The sequence below is a fragment of the Chinchilla lanigera genome, unplaced genomic scaffold (genome assembly GCF_000276665.1).
Source record: "Chinchilla lanigera isolate Chin_1 unplaced genomic scaffold, ChiLan1.0 scaffold00020, whole genome shotgun sequence".
Taxonomy (NCBI): Eukaryota; Metazoa; Chordata; class Mammalia; order Rodentia; family Chinchillidae; genus Chinchilla; species Chinchilla lanigera.
The window spans coordinates 408,347-430,014 of NW_004955421.1; the positions used below are offsets into that span (position 1 = coordinate 408,347).

At 43.6% G+C, this 21,668-nt stretch overlaps 1 protein-coding gene across 1 annotated transcript in view; it reads right to left on the reverse strand.

Annotated features, from left to right (window-relative positions):
* Window positions 1-8,714: 8,714 nt before the first annotated feature.
* Susd5 (sushi domain containing 5) overlaps window positions 8,715-21,668 on the reverse strand; it is a gene marked incomplete at its 5' end in the record, with an annotated part of 58,327 nt that continues 45,373 nt past the window's right edge. The window contains 1 exon segment of the mRNA XM_013513642.1: window positions 8,715-10,642. Coding sequence (XP_013369096.1) covers window positions 9,342-10,642 — 1,301 coding nt within the window.

Consider the following 21,668-nt stretch of genomic DNA (forward strand, 5'->3'; position numbering starts at 1 on the left):
ATTGAAAAACAAGCTAGATAGATGTATAGAATACAGATGCGTGGCTTTTGCCTAACACTCTCCAAAACTGTGTAGAGGTTAGCCAGTCTCATTTGAGAACAATGCTCAGTTGTATGTCTCAAAGTTGGAAATAGAAAGCCAGAGGGAGTCTACCGTGTGTGTGCGCGTGCGTGTGTGTGTGTGTGTGTGTGTGTGGGTGGGTGTGGGTGTGTGCTACTAAGGATCAAACTTGGGCACTCACACTGAGCTACATCTCCAACCCTTTTTTATATTTGCAACAGGGACTTGCTAAGTTGCTCAGGCTGGGCTTGAACTTGTGATCCTTCTGCTTCAGCCTCCCAGAGTGATGGGAATGCAGGCATGCACTATGTCCGGCATGGAAGTCTAGCATCATTTATTCTTTCAGTGACTATTTGTGGAGTACTTGCTGTGTGCTAGGCATTGACCCAGACCCAGAGCTGCTGCACAGAATAACAGGAAAAAAATTCCCTGTTCTTGCAAAGCTTACATCCTACAGGAAGGAAAAGATAACAAATTAACAGAGAATAAACATATACAAGGTATCAGCAGGTAATAATTGCTACAGAGAAAAATAAACGCGGGGGCGGGGGACAAGGACAGATGGCATCAGGCCTTAATGGGCAGACTCAGACGTTCAGCTTGTGTGGAGAGGGCAGGGCCGTCGGGAGGCTTGAATAGAGCAGTGTCTTCACTGTGTTTTACCGGCTCACTCTCACTGCTCCCTGGTTGGGAACCTGAGAGTCAGCGGGTGGAAGCAGGGTAGCCAGAGGGGGCTCTGTGAGGTCCCAGGCTCAGATCTGGGGTTGGGCCACAGTGACACAGAGCCAATTCTAGATTTATTCTGAAGGCAGCGCCTGTGTGATTTGCCCACAGGTTGGACATGGAGTGTACGAGAAAGAGCAAAGTAAGAGAAAGAAAGAGCATGAGGGTGACATGGAGGTTCCTATGCTGAACAACCGGAAGGGTGGAGTCACTGTTACCTCCCGGGGTGGGTGCCTTAGGGAGGAGTTGGGTGCATAACTGGCGGCCCAAGGTTGGGATGGGAGGTTCAGGGTACAGATGGGTCTGGAGAGCAGTTGGGGTCCGGTCGCCAGCAGAGCCAGAGATGGGGATCCGTGTGCACATTGTTGGTGGTGTGGGTGCTCACAGGAGAAACCTGTGGCAGCCTCTCTGTCAGTTGTTGGCTGTGAGGAATCTGCTGGGGGCCAGGGGACCTTTGAAGGTGGGCATCAGTTGAGGGCAGTTCTCTGGGAAAGAGGGCTGTGGGTCCCCAGTCACCAATGTGCTCAGTCAGACTGGGGCTGGACGTGAGGGGTCTGCGAGGGGCGCTGACTGTGGAGTCTTCAGCATGTCAGAGCCCTTGAAGCCGTGAGGCTGCGTGAGGCCACCTAGATAGTGCAGACATATGCAGAAGAAAAGGAAGAAGGAGCTAAGGACTGAGCCCTGGCACTCTAGGAAATGAGAGATCAGCCAAAGCCTGCCTATCTCGGGGGGCAGAAAACAGGAGTGTGGGGTTCTGGGAACTGAGTTCTTTTTTAGGTGGAGGGGCGCTGGGGGCTGAACCCAGGGCCCTGAGCTACATCCCAGGCCCTTTGAACTTTTTTTTTTAAATGTTGTTTTGAGACTGGGTCTCACTAAGTCACTGAATTGATCAGGGTGGGCTCAAACTTGCAGTCCTTCTGCCTCAGCCTCCCAGAGTGCTGGGACTCCAGGTGTGCACATCTCACTCATCTAGCTGGCTTTCTTTGTTGAAACTTATATTCTCCTTCAAATACTTGTCTAGTGGAGACTTTCCTAGCATTTGGGAGACAGATTTCTCCCACAGTGCGCTGGTATAGATGAAAGGAGATAGTGATTTGGGTCTTTGTGCCATGGTGATTCACTGGGGTGGGGCTTGCACACATCTGTGCTTTTCAGGCTTCTGTTTCCCCCCCAGGACACTATTCCAATCTCTGCGAACTTGGGGACATCCTCCTGTTTCTCCTTCTGCACTGAGCTTCCTCCCGTGTCCCTTGTCCACCTGAGAGCACTTCCTATTTCGCCTGCACAAGAACCCCATGGCAGGTTCTCTAGGTGCCCAACCCGAGACAGTGACCCTCCCACTTCTGTCTTTGCTGAAGCAGCTCAGGACAGCAGACTCTGTACCCCCCAGGGGACTGTTCTGCCAAAGCAGGGGGAGGACTTTGATAGGTACACTTGTGGCCACAGCACCCTTTCAGTGGGGATGCCCAGTGACGCTTTGGCTTTTTGTGAACTCCTGCTGGGAGAGATGGCTGTGACCCATGGGGTGCTGGGTTCCCATTTCCTTCTGTGCCCACCCTCTACTCTACCAGAGAAAGCTTTGTAATCAGCCGGAAAGAGGGTCGTAGGACAGGATCGTAATGGAGTGGGGGACCCAGAGAGTGCACCCTTTCCTGTGCAGAGAGCATACCCAGCAGCTGCTGAGCTCCTGGCTGCAGAGGAACAGGAAAGGAGCCCCCGCAGGGACCCCGCCTGGCTGGGAGCTCCTGCTCACTCCTCCGGTGTGCGTGGCACAGCTACCTGTTCGTTCTGTCCCTGGGAGCCTCGGGTGACCTTTCTGTAAATGCTGTTCCAGGTAGCGGCTGAGTCGGTGAGTCTGTGGACCCTCATTTGCTCTCTGAAGTTGGCCCCCTTGCATTGCGTTTGAAGGGCACCTTCACCCTCACTCTAGCGGTGTCCCCTGAGGAAGACACCTGGTGACAGTATGGTCATCATTAACAGCACTTAGCTTTAAGGCTGAGTTGAGTTCTTACACTTTTTTTTAATTTCAAAGGAAATCAAACCAACCTTTGGGGAAAAGAAAGTAGGCTGCTCCCTCAAAACCTACCACGAAGCACCAGGGTGAGGACTCAACAACCTCAGCCCAGCACCTCCCTGAGCGCGTTTCCTGGAAGAGCCTGGAAGCATTCTGGACCAGGATACCATGGGTTTAGCACTAGTTTGGTCTGTCCTTTGAAAAAGCAGACACGTCTGTAAGCTTTGTCGGAGTTTCCATGTCTACTCTGAAGATGCCACACTTGTCCTCCGCCCTGCCAGCACAGAGCACAGTGGTTGCCCTATTTGGTTTCCTGAGGCTCATCCCAGGGAGATGACCGCCATGGCGGGGCGTCTGTCCAGCCCCAGTGCCACTCTCAGTCCATGCAGGAGGGGCCCACTGCAGGCTCTAAGGCCAGCCCTGGGCCACCGCTGGTGCTGACCTGATAGGAGCGGGGAAGGGCTGAGGGAGGTTTGTGCACACGCATATTCACAGACGACGAACGGACTCACGTGCAGCACAAAAACACAGTCAACACCAAGTAGCTTTGAGTTTCGAGATCTCCTAGTGGCCGCCACTGAACTGCTGGGCTCAGCCCTGAGATCCAGAAGGAGAGTCACTGGGAATGGTGACCACAGTGACTGCCTTAGGAAGGAAATGCGTGCTTTTAGGAGTTCTTATTAAGGAAATTTTAAGAGCACAAAAATTCTACTGAACCCAACTGAGTGGCAAACAGAAAATGATTTGTTAGATTGTCAATGGGAAAGGGTTTATTAGGACTGCTGGTGGAATAAACAGTGACCGGCTTCTGCCAGCATTTATGGAAATAACGTTTTTAAGTTTTAAATGTGAGCTGTAAACTGAAGCTACTTCAGGTTTTTTTTTTTTTAATTCAATACTTAAACTGTGGGGAAAAGGTGGATCAGTGCCAGAGAAAACATTCTCATTTAATAGTGTTTGAACATGGAACTGCAACACAGTTTGCAGCGAGGTACTGAGAAAAAACCACAACTAATCCTTCATCGCAGCTGTCTGAACTCTTGATCATCTGCCATCCCCCAAACAGCGACTTCTTTTTTCTGGTGACTCCAGGCTTGAATGACCCAGTGTGGAGAGTTTAAACTGTGTACAAGGGGGCTGGGGGGAGGTGGAAGAAAAGAGCTTCAGCCAAAGGCTTTTTGCATTGCTCTTCCTGTGTCTGCAGTGGGGGGCAAGACCAGTCCCCAGGCCTGTCCCTGTGGCATCTCCCTGCAAGAGGCGACACCACAACTGGCCAGGTTTGCCTTGACCCAGTCCTTCCCCAGAAACAAGAGTCAGGAGTAGTGATGGGTGCAGAGAGAGTGCTTGTCTCTCAGGGTAGGCACATGAGCAGCCGGGTCCCAGCACCTAACAATGTCTTCCAACAAATACAGTGTGTGACTGCTCTGGCTCAATCTCCTCTTTAATCTGGCAGGTAAGATACCAGTGCCACATTTTATAACAATAGGAAGGAACTGAATAATGTAGCCAGTATATCCCAGGGTTTTCTCACTCACTGAGGTTGGCAGTCAGTAGGACAAACTATAAATGTTCTTGGTGTTCTTTTTTACCTCTTCCTTAAATTAGGGTGGTCTGTGCAATCTTGTTCTTGTAGAAAATTAGAACTTGGGCTGGGCATGGTGGCGCACGCCTGTAATCCTAGCACTCGGGAGGCTGAGGCAGGAGGATCATTGTGAGTTTGAGACCAGCCTGGCCTACAAAGTGAGCTTAAGGCCATCCTGAACTGCGTAGCGAGACCTTGCCTCAAAAAGACAAAAAAAAAAAAAAAAAAAAAAAAGAACTTGGATAATATAGTTGAAAACAGAAACGTTTTAAAAAGTCTGTTTTATTTTGCTTATTCACCACTGTGTTATTTTCTGTCTACTGGAAGGGACTATCTTAGCCACACTCAGTCATTTCAGGACACACGTTATAATGAGCTCTGTTTTCTCGAGTCCGTGACATTTCTGACATTCACCTAACAAGCAGAACTCTTATGGTAAAGACTCCTGGATCTCATGAAGCAGAGGTGGTCCTTGCTAGCCATGAGCCAGCCGAGGTCTGGTGAGGCAATGCAGGCTTATGCCTCTATGCCTCTCCCTGGGAAGTTTTGCTTTGGGAATCCTACTAGGAAAAATGGCCAGCTTTGGGATCCTAGTAGGAAAAACTTCCAGACTCTGTTTTGAACAAGGACCCAAAGCTTCTTCAGGCGTGACTGCCAATAACTGCCCCATGTGTCTTGCTAAAGGGCAAATGAGGAGAAAGAAGAGAAGAGGAGGCTGGTGGAAAGAGTGAGGAAACAACCTGCACAAAAACAAAGAGGTGCATGTCAGAGTTTGAACATCAGTGCTGTGAAGATGTGGCAGACAGCGTGGGGATTTGTTGGTGTCAGCCCGGGAGTACCAGAGGACACAGTGAGGGTTTGGACTGAGGAGGAATGGAGATGTAGGGAATAAGAGTTTGAGTGGTGATCATGTCCTACATCCGGATTCCTTGAAGCAAGGCCTTGTGCAAGTGATAAAGTGCTAGCATATGTGAGGCCTTCGGTTTGATCCCCAGTACCATGAACATGAAAAGGAGTGGGAGAAAGCAGCAAGATGTGTTTTCAGTGGGACCAGCTCCAGCCTGACCTGCTAGGAGCTCTGGAGCTGGGAGTTGGTCTCCCTTTGAGGTAAGGAGACTGGCCTTTTATATTCCCACGGCAACTAGTCTAGCAGGGTAGAAATGGGTCTCACTTCCTGGGTGAAAGTAGTTCTCTGTGTGAACAGTGTACAGTTCCGTGCTTATGAGCACTTTAGTGGCTGAAACTCAGGGCAACTGGGAAATGGGTTCACCTGCCCAGTAAAGGAGGTTTCTGAGGGCTGTCAATAGTGCCCACAATGTAGGAGGCTTAGGAGCATGGACCCCCGATGGTTACAGAGGCACAGAGACATAAGGGAGAGGAAGTGGTACTGATGTCTCAGAGCTGAATTTCACTATTTGCCCCTCTGGGTCTGTCTTCCACCCTTCCCTATGTTTCAGGCACCTGATCTCTATGGTCTACTTTGCCTGCATCCCTTGCCCTTTGACTTCTTGTTGCCAAGAGGACAAGCCTGCAAGAGATCTCAGGAAGAAGAGGTGTGGGTCTTTAACACCTGTTTCTTCCAGGCCACAGACCAACTGCGGCTGCATTTGTGAGGCCAGAGCTCTGGCCCAGCAGTGTCTTTCCTGGTTTTTTTGTTTTTGTTTTTGTTTTTGGTCTTTCTGGGACAAGGTCTCACTGTGCAGTTCAAGCTGGCCTTGAGCTCACTATGTAGCCCAGGCTGGTCTCGGACTCACAACGATCCTCCTGCCTCAGCCTCCCGAGTGCTGGGATTACAGGTGTGCGCCACCATGCCCGGCCCTCAGTGTCTTTCCAGTTGCTGAAGCTCTCACTGGGTCCCCTACTAGCTCTCCACCATCTCTTAGAGGTTCTCTTAACCCTACCCACACCTTTGTGAATAATTCCTCCATCTAACCCACTTTAATGATCCCTCTGAGTATCAGATCAGTTGAGAAGAGGGAGCTAAGCAGTTCTCGTCTTTCAGACTGGCGCTTTTCAAACGTTACTATGCACCTCCATCACCAGGCATCTTGTTCAATGGAGGTTTTGATGCAGTGGGTCCAGGGCTGCCCCTGAGGTTCTGCAGTTTTACCAAGCTCCTATGGGCAGTGGCTGTGCAGCTGGTGCAGGAATTACACTCTGAATAGCTAGGCCCTGGGTTGCTCCTCTATGGTTGGGGTAAGGAAGAGGGAGGGGAGAGGGACAGGAGCTCCCCTGAAATCCTGCTGCAGGAGGTAGTATGACTAAGAGTTAGGTTTACAGAGGGCAGAATTAAGTATAACAAGTACTAAGACATTATTTTCAAAATACTAGGGAATCTTTAAAGAATAATCATGGTGCAGTAACCCAGAAATAAGACCTATTCAGCAATATTTGGGGAAATATTTATTAAAATATAACAGAAGCTTTGTGTTAGTGAAACCCCTTTCCCCCTCAGTTTTCATGAGCATTAAACCTTACCAGTCTCCAAATGTGCATAATGACACAGTTTAGGTTTACAGTGTTTGAATCATTCCCTTTTGACATGCATTTTTAGATCCTGCAACATTAATTTAGATGACATCAAATCAATAAAAACTTAAAAACTGATGTGTTAAGTTTACTTTGCGGTCCAGGTCTACAACTTAATACATTTACATGTATCAATAATTTGTAATAAATTATTAATACATTTGTATTGATATTGCCTGTGTATGTTTTGGTATAAATTCAATGTTCTAGGTTATTACATAATAGTTACATAATCCTAATGTTGACACAAGTTGTTTTATATAGTTAAAATAGAAAAGTTATCTTGTAATAGGTTCAAATCTAATTTAAAAATATATACAGTGTCTGGCTCTTATTCTGTTCTGTTCTGAAGCTTTGGTACATGCAGAAAACGTTTCGTTCCTACAGTTCTAGATTTCATCTGATGCATAGGTAGTCCAGCTGGTAACCTCGGGCCTTCAAATTCCCCAGTTAGGGGAATTAAAATCTTTGACTATGCTGCACTGTCTTGAAGATACTTAGGCTACTAGCTTTCCAAAGCTTGCACTGAAAAGAGGTGTCAGGGTAGAAGACATGCTACAAGAATTCCTTTCTTCTTTGCTGTAGAACACCACCAATTTTCCAATTATATATATATATATATATATATATATATATATATATATATAATTTTTTTTTTTTTGGTCTTTTTGAGACAGGGTCTTGCTGTGCAGTTCAGGCTGGCCTTGAGCTCACTTTGTAGTCCAGGCTGGTCTCAAACTTGGAATGATCCTCCTGCCTCAGCCTCCCAAGTGCTGGGATTACAGGCGTGCGCCACCATGCCCGGCTCTCCAATTATATATATTTTTGAAAATAAAGATTTCTCTTATACTACACAAAAACACTTACTAGACTCTTATGGTGTCTCAAAAGAAAGTCACTGTTTTAACCAACTTTACCACTGAAAATATTTGATTAGAAAATAATTTCTGATTCATATTAGAAAAATATGGCATGTTCAGTTTCTGGGTTGACACTAGAGAGGCTGTTAGAGGCGGTATTTTGGCAGCTTCAACAGTGCTCTAGATGCAAGTGGCAGAGCCTACTTTCATGTGAGAGAGACCTCGGGTGTCACCTGTCCTCTGCCTGCAGTGCTTCCACTGGCCTCGATGTTTACAAGGTAGGGTGTAAACCAATAGCTCTCCAATTTGACAGCACTGGGCCCCACCCCCAGGGGTGCTGTTTCCCAAGTCCAGGGTGGGACTGGAGAATCTGCATCTCCAACTAGCTCCCAGGTGATGCTGATGTCAGTGGTCTGGAGACCACCTTTGGGAGCCACTGTCATAAGCAATGCTGAGCCACCATGAGATGATCTCAATGCTGGGAAGCGGGCTGCTCAAAGGCTGGGCTGGACTCTTCCCCATGAGAAAAAATACATCAACACAGATCATTCCAAGTTCACTTTCAATTCCCCTTCTCTATCAAGACGCTCTAGTCTTGGACCTTCTTCAAACATTTTTTTCTTCCATGTCATTCGGTTTTACTAGAGTTTGGTGAAATGGTTAATTCTGAGAAAGGAAACTAAGGGTTGAATTTTGTTAGTCCTGGCAGAAGTTTCAAGGCAGTTGTGGGCACAAACTATTCCAAAGCAGCGATAGGGAAGGGTTCTTACTGCTAGAAAGCTCATCTTGTCTTTAAAAAATGCTGGGCTGGCTGGGCGTGGTGGCACACCTGTAACCCCAGCACTCGGGAGGCTGAGGCAGGAGGATCATTGCGAGTTCAAGACACCAGCTTGGGCTACAAAGTGAGCTCAAGGCCAGCCTGAACTGCACAGTGAGACCTTGTCTCAAAAAGACAAAAAACAAAATGCTGGGCTGTCCTGCGAATGGAGGGAGAGGAGGTGGGTGTGTCTTCACTGCCCACCTCTCCAGAGCAAAACGTCAGCTTTAACAATTACAAAGACATCTCCAGGACTGTGTCCTGGCTCCTGGTTCATTTGCCCTCAGGGACATCATAATTTTAAAAGCAAATAACCCATCATTCTTCTGTGCCCTACTCCCACAATTAACATTTATGTTCTTGACAACATTGCTTTCAAGTGCTCAGTTTATCAAACCCATTTCAAACATTTCAGAGCATGGAGCCGGAGTCAGTGATTTTCTTCCTTAAAAAAAGAAAAGAAGGCAACATCCTGACATGGGAAGCAAGACCTTGTATCAGAAGTAGGGCCCAAGCACAGATCTTGGGTTAATTCCAGGGCAGACAGCGAGGAGGCACTGGCACTGCGCTGACACCGCCGAAACCTCCCTGCCCCGCTGGGTGCCTATAGAGCCACTTCTCAGCCTACAGAACGCAAACCTGAGGAGAAGCAGATCGGCCCTGCCCTACCTGTGCTCTTGAGCATTAGCAGTGTTTGTCCGTGATGCATCACAGCTACTGTCCCTGTGGCTGTGAGAGAGCCCGATGTGACAGGGACTAGACCTTCTCCATCTCAATCTGCTGGTGGTAGTGCCGAGCTTGCCGCTGGCCCATATTCAGCTTGTACACAGAGCTCTTGTGCTGGCACCTGCGATAACCCCACACGGCCCCCACACTCGCCAGGACCAGTAGCAGGCATAGGACGGTGACAACGGTGGCGATGACAGGGCCTTTGCTGAGGCTGGGACACTCATCCCCCACACATGGCTCCAAGGTTGGAAGGAGCTCCTCCTCACTCACAACTGGCCCAGGGCCCTCTTGTCCCAAGAAGTCCTCAGACAGCAGGTATGGGAAGCTATCCTGGGCCTCAGGAGCGCTGGTTTCCACTGGAAGCTGGGTGGCTGCTGTGCTGGTGGAGGGGATGTTGCTAGGCATCTGCTGGACAGCAGTTGTTGTTTCTATCTCCAGGATAGGGCCGGTGAGTTCATAGGGTGGAGAGGTCACGGGAGACTTCTCTGTGGTGAATCGCCAAGGTATAGTAGACTGGTACTTGGCCAAGGCATCATCCCTGTCCTGGGGACCTTTGGTCTTAGACACATTCATGGGTCTGAGAGCCAAAGCCTCCACATCTAGCATTTCAGATGGAAGAACTGAACTGTGGGTCATGTCCTTGCTTGGTGTGAGGGTGGTACTTCTGGGCATTTTAACTTCCACAAACACTGGCTGATCAGGAGTCACCAGAACGCTTTCATCCAGGCCAACCGACCCAGGCCCCTTGTCCCCATCATCCTCTTCTTCTGCCTCGCCCTTCCTCCAAGCCCCGTCTGTCACAGGATAGCCATCTAACCAGGACTCCTCGCTGCTGCTCACCACCAGGTCCCCTGCTTTGCTGTCATTCCTGTCCACGGACGATCCCAAGGGGCCATCAGTGCTGCCATAGGTCACCCTGGTGTCAGGCTCACTTGGGACCAGTTTCACTGCACTGTGGTTGTCTCCAGCAGGAAACCGCTTTTTGGTATCATCATCGATGTCCCTTTCCAAATCAGGCTTGTGGAAAGTCTCAGCAGGAAACCAGAACGAGTACTTTTGGTTTAGTTGGGATTTTGGCAAGTCTGTGGGGACACTGCTCCCGGTGCCAGGCAAGCCTGTGTTTGGAACAAAAGTTTTCTGCCGGGCAATATTTTCTTTCCTCACTGAAATGGAGACTAGACGATCTTGTTTTGGTACCTCCTCAGAGGCTTCTCTCCGACCTTTGTCCCCTTCTGCTTCTGAATGGGAATCTTCCATGAGCTCTCTGAATGACACAGACCTGTCATCGGGGAAATTATCCTCATAGTCAATATGGGCCTCAGCCTCATCTGGAAAGACAGAGGGAAAAACCTCAGTAGGTCTAAAGGCACAGAGTCGTGCACAACCAGAAAGGAAATGAAACACACAAAGACTGGAACAGAATAAATAATGCGATCATGTACAAATCATAGGTAACCCAAAGAATGTACATATAAGCCATTATAATTAATATGTGAGTTTATCAAGAACATTGGGTCCACATGAAATATAAATATCAACTATATTTCTACATACTAGTAATAAACAGAAAGCCAAAAATTTAAAGGATGGTATTAATAAAAAAATCAAATACTTAGCCGGGTGTGGTGGCACACACCTGTCATCACAGCATTTGGAAGTTTGAGGCAGGAGGACTGCCATGAGTTTGAGGTCAGCTTGGACTACGTAGTGAGTTCAAGGTCAGCCTGGACTACACTGCCAGACCCTGTCTCAAAGAAACTTTAAAAAAACTAAACTAAACTAAACTAAACTAAATTTAACAAAAATGCTTGCAAGACTTCTATATAGAATGGTGCAACATACTGATGAGCAAAATTAAAGACCTAAATAAATGAAGAAATATACAATGACTGTGTAATAGGAGGCTCAAATTTTTCAATTCTGCCCCAAATGATCCATGTAAATTTTTTTCCCCTGAAGTACAGGGAACTGAAGTAGGGTCTTTGAACTGACCTACATCCCCAGTTATTTTGGCTAAGTTGTTCAGATAAGGCTCAAACTTGCAATCCTCCTGCCTCAGTCTCTTAAGTGCTACACTTACAGGTGTGTACCACTGTGTCCAGCGGATCCATGTAGATTTAATAGAGTTCTAAATAAAAATCTGAATTAGCAAGCTGATGCTAGCATTTTTGGAAACGTAATAGGCTAAGGATAGACAAGGTAATCTTAAGAAGAAAAACTTAGAGGACACATACTATAAAATTTTATAAAACTAGATTACTTTTTAAGGTTCTGGTATTAGTACAAGCATAGACACCTGGACTATATAAAAATTAAAACTTCTTTTTCTTTTCTTTCTTTCTTTCTTTCTTTTTTTTTTTTTTGGTACTAGGTATCAAACTCAGGACCTTATGCTTGCCAGGCAGGCGCTGTACCACTGAGCTATATCCCCGGCCAAAAATTAAAACTTCTGTTCATCAAAAGCCACCATAGAAGAGGCACAGACTTGGAGGAGATAGTGGCAATACATATAAATACAAAGGGCTTGTACCTAGAATTTCATATATACTCCTGCAAATCAATGCTAAATAGACCACGCACAGATAAGTGGCTAAGAGGCTTGAACTGGCACATCACAGAAAAGATATCTAAACAGTCATTAAATGTGTAAAGTTGTGTAACTTCATTAATATGAGAGAATGACAATTAGTCATAATGAAATACCACTGTATAGCACCACAATGACTAACATCAGACAGACAGTATCAGGTATTAGCAAGCACAGGAAGCACTGTTAGTGGGAGTATGAACTAAAATGGGACATATGGGTGCTCGATGACACAGCAGTTCTACTTTTAAATATGCACTCATCAGCAATACGTGCACATGAGTGCCAAAATTCATCTACAGAAATGTTCGTAACAACCACAGACTGGAAACAATTTAAATAGCCATTAACTACAGAACTAATATATAATTTATACTTCAATGAAAACCTATAAAAAAGAAACAACTATGGCTTCTCACAACAACATGGCTGAATTTCATGGCCAGAATATTGTGCAAAAGGAGTCAGGCAAAAATGCATGTGTTCTGTGTGATTTACTTACATAAAAGTTGAAAACCAGCACCAGTCTATGGTTTTGAAGTTGGGAGGGTAGCTATGCTTGGGCGGGAAAAAGGGAGGGAGAACTTGGTCTGAGCACAAAGAAGGGTTTTCGGGGTGCTAATTACATTTTTCTTCTTAACCTGTATAATGATTGGATTTCTTCTCTCTTTTTTTTTTTTAATAATCCATTGACCTGTTGGCTGATGATTTGTATGCTACAATTAAATAAACACATCTTTGAAAACACAAATTTGTTCTTCTTAAGACTTCTGAGTGAAAGCCAGGCATGGTGGCACACACCTATAACCCCAGCATTCGGAAGGCTGAGGCAGGAGGATCACTTGAGTTTGAGGCCAGCCTGAGCTACTAAGTGAGTTCAAGGACAGCCCGAACTGCATAGTGAGACCCTGTCTCACACACATACACAAAAAGGCTTCTGAGTGAGACTATGTTGTGAAGTATTCTGAATCCAACTGAGTAAGGAGAAAGCATTTAGAGGCCAGATTAAGGACAATTTGATGCAACAGAACCACATGAGCTAGGAAGCTCCAGAAACTGGTGCCCTCAGAAATGAGCAGCGCTTTGGGCTTTGCTTTCTTTCTGTGGTCTTTGAAAACACACTTTAATATTAACACAGAAAAGTTTCCCCACTTTGCAACTTCAAAACAGCAAAATGCAGTGCTTTGTCATGGGGTGTGCTTCTGGGCCAGATACCTAGATCCATGGGTATCTGGCTCATTATTTCTGAAGATGCTTAGAGAATAAGATGCCTTATCTTGCTTATTTGATAACTTGCAGAGTTATAAATACATTTTAAAAATTCTTTCTGATAAAGTTTGAGCCATTCACTTTACTTGTGTCCTTACCCAAAAATAGAAAACAGCAGATAAAGGGCAAACATTGCTGGTAAGTGTCAAATACATGTATGCTTTATGCTTAGAAAAGGACAGCCCCATGCTGTCTTATTCACAAATCCTCAGACAAAAACTGTATCAGATGGCTGCACCACCTGATCAGCCCCGCAGAATTCAAATATAGGCCCCTACCTCTCTGCACATTCCCTGTTAATCCATCATTGCAACCACGGCATTGTTTCCTGCTTCACTGAGTGATGGCTCTGAGTCTAGCACTGTGCTGGAGCTTGAGATCGCTGAGGAATAGGACCAATGCTCTTTGCCTCCACGGAGCACATGGGACAGAATCTCACAGTCCTGTAACCTATCACGCTGACTTCAAAGCTTTTGTGTGCACAGTCTCACCCATCATGCTGAATAAAAACTAGGCTTAAGCATTTAAATACCATCCTTTAAGCAAAATAAAAGATAGGTAATAAGAAACAGGGAGATAGGTTTTTTTTTGCAAAAGGAAAGCGGACCAAGAGATGGAAGGAGAAGGGAGAGGAGGAGAAGACACACAACTCCACACAAAGAATGTAAGTACTGTGTACTGCAAACATGTTCTAATAAAATAAAAAATAAAAAAGTGGCAAGAGTGATGGGGTAAGTGTGTGTGAAGCAAGGGGCAGTAGTTTCAGGGAGATTAATGGCAATAATCTGTGGTGGATTAACTAATGGTCAACTTGTCACACCCAGCTGAACTGCATCTGCATGGTGCTGGGTGTGGAAGGCCCACCTGAGGACTGTTGCTAACAGCACGAAAGGAGAACTGGAGGGGAAGATGGTGTACCATTGATTCTCCAGAACATGCTAGCTTTCCTGATATAAACTCAGCTGCTCTCATCGTCGGAGCAACTCAGGACCTCACTGTTGCTGAGGATAGCTGTGGTTCTTTTTAAGGGAGCACTGGTTCTTACTTTGAGCATCACTTCCTGGCTCCAGTGCAGATCCCTCAGCCTGCTGGTACAGATCCTTCACTCTACTGGCACCGACTTTCTAGCTTCCACCACTGACCTTTGGGCCTTCCCAGCGCAGATGTGAGACACTGTCGTGGGCTCTAGGCCTCCAGTTGGACTTGTGGAGGAGAGTGCCATGGGCTCTAGGTCTTCAGCTGGACTCACGCAGGACATTGCCAAGGGATCCAGGCCCTCAGCTGGATTCTCTGGGTCTCTAATATGTGGATAGATCTCCCACACTCTTTTGTATTTGACTCTTTGGGTGAATATTATAAAACAATCTTATAAATTATAAATTAAATACATTCCCTTGTAAACCCTGAATACAACAATGTCTTTTACTGTAGTAAATTGTTTTTAAATTTACACATTTACTGCACTTTCAGTCACATCTTGTATACACACATATATATTTATACAACACTTTCTAAACATACACACAGTAAATAATACACCAATTGTATATAATTTAAAACTACCTATGTTTTATTTAACTCTCTGAGATAAAGCCATACAAGATTCTTATAGACAAATGGAACCTCAGCCATCCTTGGATAACAGGAGCTGTGTTCTCTACTCATCTTGAGATTTTTAGGATAAACAAACTTCCTCATACAGTCATTAAATGGTTTTTGAGGGGAAAAAATACCATCCTCTTTAAAACAAAATGAAATAAAGGCCGATGTGACAAGTTTCTCTAAAATTTACTGAAAACAAAGACAAATCATACTGAATCCAGATGGAGATTTAAGAAGGCCATGAGTTAAATTTTCAACCTCAGGACTGTTTGCTTGCATACATGTTTACTGACTGGCTGACTCAGAAAAATTGCAAAAGTGGCCGCAACTCTCCACTCATTCCTTCAGCAAGTCCTTTTGCTACCCAACTTTTCTCATCAAGCAGTGGGACTTGTTTTTCTCTCTGCATAGTTTATGTTAAGCTTATCACTGTTGACCTGCAGGATGCAGTAGAAGTCTCACATGCCCCTACTCTCCCTCCTGGAGCTCTCCTTCCAGCCAGCTGCCATATGAAAAAGCCCAGGATGCTGAAAGATGAGCAACTGTGTGGAGAAGAGGTGAATGTACCATCCTAGACGTCCTGAGGCCATCCTAGACCAGCTAACTCCAGCTGTCCCGGAAGCTGCCCATGTCCATTCGAGTAAGCCCAGTCAAGACCAGAAGAACAACCCAGCTGCGCCCAGCTCCAACTACTGACCAAATGAATTGGAGCCAAGTAAGTGATTGTTGTTTTAAGCCACTAAGCTCGCACACTACCATAGAACTATGGGACCACATCCCAGTTATGAGGAATGAACTGTTTATATGCAGTTTCTCTTAATACCCAAAGACCTTCTGAAAAGATGCCATTGTTGAAGAACTAGTTGAATACATAGATATACACATTGGAATGGAATACACACACACACCTTTCCACGCTGAGAGTGTGTATTTTCTTCCCACCTTCTCCCTGGTGCCTTGACTCCTCTTGATTCCAAAGGGCACCACAGTAGGACTTTCTTCCCCACTGTTAGTAGATTCAGCACAAGGCAGAGAGGTAAACTCTTCATCAAAATTTACTCTTACATGAGAACAAATTTGGCATTCCTCACATCTGACAAGTCATTTTCTGCCCCAAATCTCTCACATCTACTTTTTAAAAAACTTTTAAAAGGTGTATTCTTGGCACTACAAAAATAATAATTATTTTTGCAAGACAATATCCATTTGCCAGTTGTCCTCCAGACCTGCTGCTGCTAAGGATGAATGTCCCTGCATTCACAGCTGGAACACAGTCTCCTTTCATGAGAGGGCAAGACAGGAAGCAGTAACTCTCTGAGACCACTTTTTCTTAAGAAGCTTTCCTCTGCTCGAGCTCACAGGCTGCTACCTTGTGCACGATTTATTTGCAAGACCGAGCCTCTGACCACGCATTATTTTACTAATGGATATTTCTTTGTTGCCTTATTGCAGCCCCAAAATACTGAACTGTCAAGAGCTCATGAATACTTTTGTTTCATTCCATGGAATTTCTGTCATTTCTGGTGCTTGCATAAATCTGGTTTCTTTCAGATCATCAACTATAGCTACTTGCTGTTGCGAGTAAACAAGCTGCTTGTCCTGAACTCAGTGTGATGAAAGGAACCAAGATTTGCACTTTTTTGCCAAAGGTGGCCCTTGGTAACAGGAAAGCCAGCAGGAAATCTGTGTCAAGGTGGGCGCCCAGTCAGGGGGGCGCCCTCACTGTTCTCACAGACCATCTTCTTGTAACCCTAGCGGATGCTAAAACTGGTATGTTCTATGGGTAAACACAATTCCACCCAAATAACCAAGAGGTAAACAGATGTGTGACTACAAAGGAGACGCAAACTCTCCCCGCCCCTGCTGCCTTGACATATTTCTCTGTAAGCCCTGCTCTGGCCTTTCCCTCTCTCATACGCCATCCCTTATTCTACCTGCCTCTTTGCTCTTGCTTGTCCACATTGCCCCTCCCTCTGCTTTGCCTCCTCTTAATTATACCTCCTCCTTTATCGTCTAGGCATTAGGGATGTAAGTAGTAATTATCTACTCATCAGGGTTGATTATATGTCACACTGTCCAGTTGAAACAGCCTCATGTTATTTTCCCTCTCTCAGGACAATCAAAATGGGAAACTCCATCAAATGAGTGCACTCATACACGCGCGCGGCCAGGCACACACACACACACACACACACACACACACACACACACAGCTTATTGAAGATGAATTTTTAAAAGTAAGAAAATGATATTAAATTATCAGCAAATAAGTTTTACCAACAGCAACCATATGTGGAACAGGGAATAATGTACTGCAACAAATTTCTAAAACTAGTTTCTAGGAGGAAAAGTAGAAGGCGCCACAGTAGAGAAGAGAAAAGCAGGATGGTTCAGCTTCTCACCCTTCAGAAATAGTGCTAGAGAGCCTTTGAATCCAGAAAGCAACAAAGAGGGTGCAGTGAGATATACAGTAACAAGTAGGGTAGATTCTTCCTGATAGAACCCAAAGTATCAGCACTTCACATTGTTCAGGCGAAGAAAATTTTGATATGCAACATTCAACAACATTTCTGAAGAAAAAATAGAGCCCAGAAATGTTAAAACAAATAAATGAGCAAAAGTAAAAGTACATGCCATTCAACCGAATGGTTCCCTTCCAACTAATGTTCCTTCTTCCAGATGAAAGAGAGAGGCATATAAAAGTCAGAGTCTAACTTAGAAGAAACAATAATTTAATGAACAGAAAGAATTTCTTACAATTGTTTCCCACTACAGAACTTAGTCAGAAAATGAGTTCAGTAAAACAAATGCAAAAAACTAAGGTGGTAAAATAACAAGATGTTATGAAAGTATGGCTATGAATTTTAGGAATCAAACTGAAGACCAAAATAATATTTTGGCACAACTTAAACACTTTTAAAATCTGCAAGGAATGGAATAGACAGAATTCTGCAAAATGAAGAAAAACATATGACGAGATGTTCCAGAATCACTGCAAACATTAAGCAGGATAAATTTATAGACTATTACACATAGGTACATCACATTAAAACTGCTAAAATTCAAAGACAGAGAAAAACCAAAAAGCCATAAGTGAAAACAGGTAAGTTACCTTTAAAAGACTACGAGACTGAGGGGCAGCTTTTCCAAAGAAACAATGAAAGCCAGATGCCAACGTGATGATATCTGTAAAATGTTAGAAGAAGGGAACTGCCAACCTAGAATTTCTTACTGCATGAAAATATCCTATATGGGAAAGTAAAGAAAGCTGGAATATAGAAAGGGAAGAGGAGGGCAGAGGTCGGGGAGGAGAGGAATTCTTAGATGGAAGAGAGAGATGCAACAAGGAAAGAACAATGACAGGAAAATATGGGGACAACTTTACATACATATTGACTATTAGCTACAGTTTAGATATAGAATGTCTCCTCAAAGTCTCATGTGTTCAGAGGTGGGACTTTTGGAAGGTGACTGGATCATGGGACATTGTCCTTATCAGTGGATCAATTCACTGGTGAATTCATAACTAACTGTGCTGTTAGGAGGTGGGGTCTGGTTACAAGTAGGTCACTAGGGACATGGCTTGGAAATGCGTATTCTTGTCCCTGGCTCCCTCCTTCTCTCTCTGCTTCCTGGCTGCTGTGGGATAGGAAGCTGTCCTCTGATACCATGCTGTTTCTTTTTTGGAGCCAGGTGGCCAGGGACTGAACCCACTGAAAAGTGAGCCTAATAAATTTCTCCTCCTTTAAGTTGCAGATATTGGATATTTCGTCCTAACAATGGGAAAGTGACTAATATATTGCACAAAGCAACAGGTACACACACACACACACACACACACTATATACATACATATATATATATATATATATATATATATTCAAAACATTTCACAATAGCGTTGAAGTTGGGAGCCAGTAAATGGAGTCACAAGGCTATGAATTATCTGGGAAATAGTAAAAATATTAATTTATTTAAAACTTTGATAAGTCAAGAGTACTCGGTATAGCTTCTGGAGCAGCCACTGAAGAAAGAGCAGAAGAATGTATTAGAAGGTAATAGACAGCATAAATGTAATAATAACAAATGCTTAATCACTGCAAGAGAAGGCAAGATGACACAGAAAAAAAAGAACAAAGAAGCTGGGCATGTTGCTACATGCTTGTGATTCTAGCTGCTTGGAAAGCTGAAGCAGGAAGGTTGCAAGTTCAAGGCCAGTCTGGCTAAGTTATTGAGATCTGGCTTCAAAAACAAACAAACAAACAAACAAACAAACAATCACAAATAGGACATAGCAAAAATGAAAAGATAGTACTTTTAAACTAAAACCTATTAGTGGTTAAATGTAAAGTGAATTTTTGTTATAATGTGAAAACAAAAGTTATCAATTCATATAAAGAAATAGAATATACATGGTGCTTATAAAAGCCACATTTTAATTATAAGCATACAGAGAACTTGAAAGAGTGGAGGGGAAAAGCCATGAAGTCAGCAAAGGAGACTTAAATGCAAAAATGCTACTGGAGATAAAGAGGGCTATTTCATAAAGGTAAGTGATTCAATTCACCAGGAAGATAGTACATTCTAAGATAGGATGCATTTAGCAATATTGGATCAAAATGCATGAATCTAAACACATGAGCTAAAAGGAGAAATAGATAAATTTATCATCATAGTGAGATTTTTAAACATCTCTATCATTAACAATCAGAACAAGCAGAAGAAAAGGTAAGAATATGATCTGAAAAACATGCTTAATAAACCTAACCTACTTGACATATACAGACCACATCCCACCACTGTAGGAAAAACATTCTTTTCAAGTATACCCAGCCCAATCTCTACAAAACTGACCACAAAAGAAATATCAACAAACTTTAAAGAACTGAATCATACATGTGCTCTCTGGCCATAGGAAATTAACAGGTAAAACCTTACTAGGGGATTCTCATATATATGGAAATTAAACCAAACTATTTAAATAATTTATGGGTCAAAGAAGAAATTATAAAGGGAATTAGAAAACATTCTAACTGAAAATATGACATATTGCAACTTGTGGGAAGCAATAAAAATTGCTAGGAGAAGTTACAGTTTTAAGCACTTATGTTAGAAAAGAAAATAGTTAAAAATTATTGATCCTAGGAATCTGAGAAAAGAAAAATCAGTTAAACACAAAGTAACAGAAGAGATTTTAAAAGAGCATAAATTAACAAAATAAAAAGTAAACATACACTATAGGGGATCATACAGTCAAATTTGATTCTTTGAAAAGATTAGTAACATTGATAAATGCCTAGCAAGACTAAGTAAGAAACATTCAGAGACTGGGCATGGTGGCACACACCTGTAATCTCAGCTACTTTTTTTTTAATAAAATATGCAATTTCTTAAGAAATTAATGGACAGAAGGGATAGAAGCCTGTCTCGGCCAGCAGCAGTACAGGATTCCTAGATTCAGAGACAAGTGGAAGGTGCTTATATACCGTGCTAGACAAAGGTATTACGTGGGTTTTGTCAAGAACTCAACACATCAGAGGGCAGCTACTTTGGAGGCTGAGTCAGTAGGTTCACAACTAGGAGTCCAGCCTAGGCAATTTAGGAAGACCCTGTCTCAAAACAGAAAAAGTTTTTAAAAGCATCAGGATGTAGCTCAGTGGTAGAGCACTTCTGGGTTTGATCCCCAGTACTGGAAAAGAAAAAAGAAAAGAAAAGAAAAGAAAAGAAAAGAAAAGAAAAGAAAAGAAAAGAAAAGAGAAGAGAAGAGAAGAAAGGAAAGGAAAGAAAAGGAAAGGAAAAGAAAAAAGAAAAGAAAAGAAAAGAAAAGAAAAGAAAAGACTTTTTTTTTTTTACATCTAGAGAAGATACAAATAGAAAACATCAGGGCCTGGGGATGTAGGTTGTGGTGGAGTACATGCTTAGCATGTAGAAGGCCCTCGGTTTGCTTCTCAGCACAGGCATGTGCACAAAAACCAAGAAAAGGAATATCATCACAGATTTTTCAGATATTAGAATAGCCAATGAAAGGATTCTGTGATAAATTTATGTCCAACAAACTAAAAATTCTGATGAAATAGACAAAACTTAAAAGAAACACAACTAACCAAAAGTACACAAGAGGAAATAGAGACATTTTATACACCATTAACAAAACTGAACCTCTACATGCAAGAAGCCCTAGGCACAGGTAGTTTGCCCCTGAATTCTTTTAATATTTCACAGAATAATTCCAATCTTACACAAAGTCTTGAGGACAGGAGAAGGAAATAGTTCCCAACTTATTTAAATATCAATGTAATCTTGGTACTAAAACCTGACAAAGACATGAGAAAGTAGTATTGCAAACCAATCTCACTAAACAGAAATACAAAATCCCATAAAAAATGTTGCCAAACTACATCCAGTAATATGTTAATATATTAAACTGAGCTGAGCAGTATATTAAAAAGGTAGTACTTACACCAAGTTAGGTTTATCTCAGGATTGTACAGTTGCTTCAACATTTGCAAAAAAAAGCACCAGAAAAGTATCTAACAAAAGTCAATATGATAAGCTGGGTGTGGTGGCACACACCTGTAATCCTAGCACTTAGGAGGCTGCAAGAGGATCATCGAGAGTTCAAGGCCAGCCTGAACTACACAGTGAGATCCTGTCTCAATGTACCCACCTCAAAAAGTCAAAATGATTAAAAACAAAAACAAAAAAAACCAAAACCATTAGATGTGACAAATATAAGGAAACTTCCTGAACCTGATTTTAAAAATATGGAAAAACTGGCTGGGCATGGTGGTGCATCCTTGTAATCCCACCATATAGGAGACTGAGGTAAGGGCCAGGGATAAGTGGCACAAGCGCCTGCCTGGTAAGTGCCAAGTTCATGAGTTCAATTCCTGGTC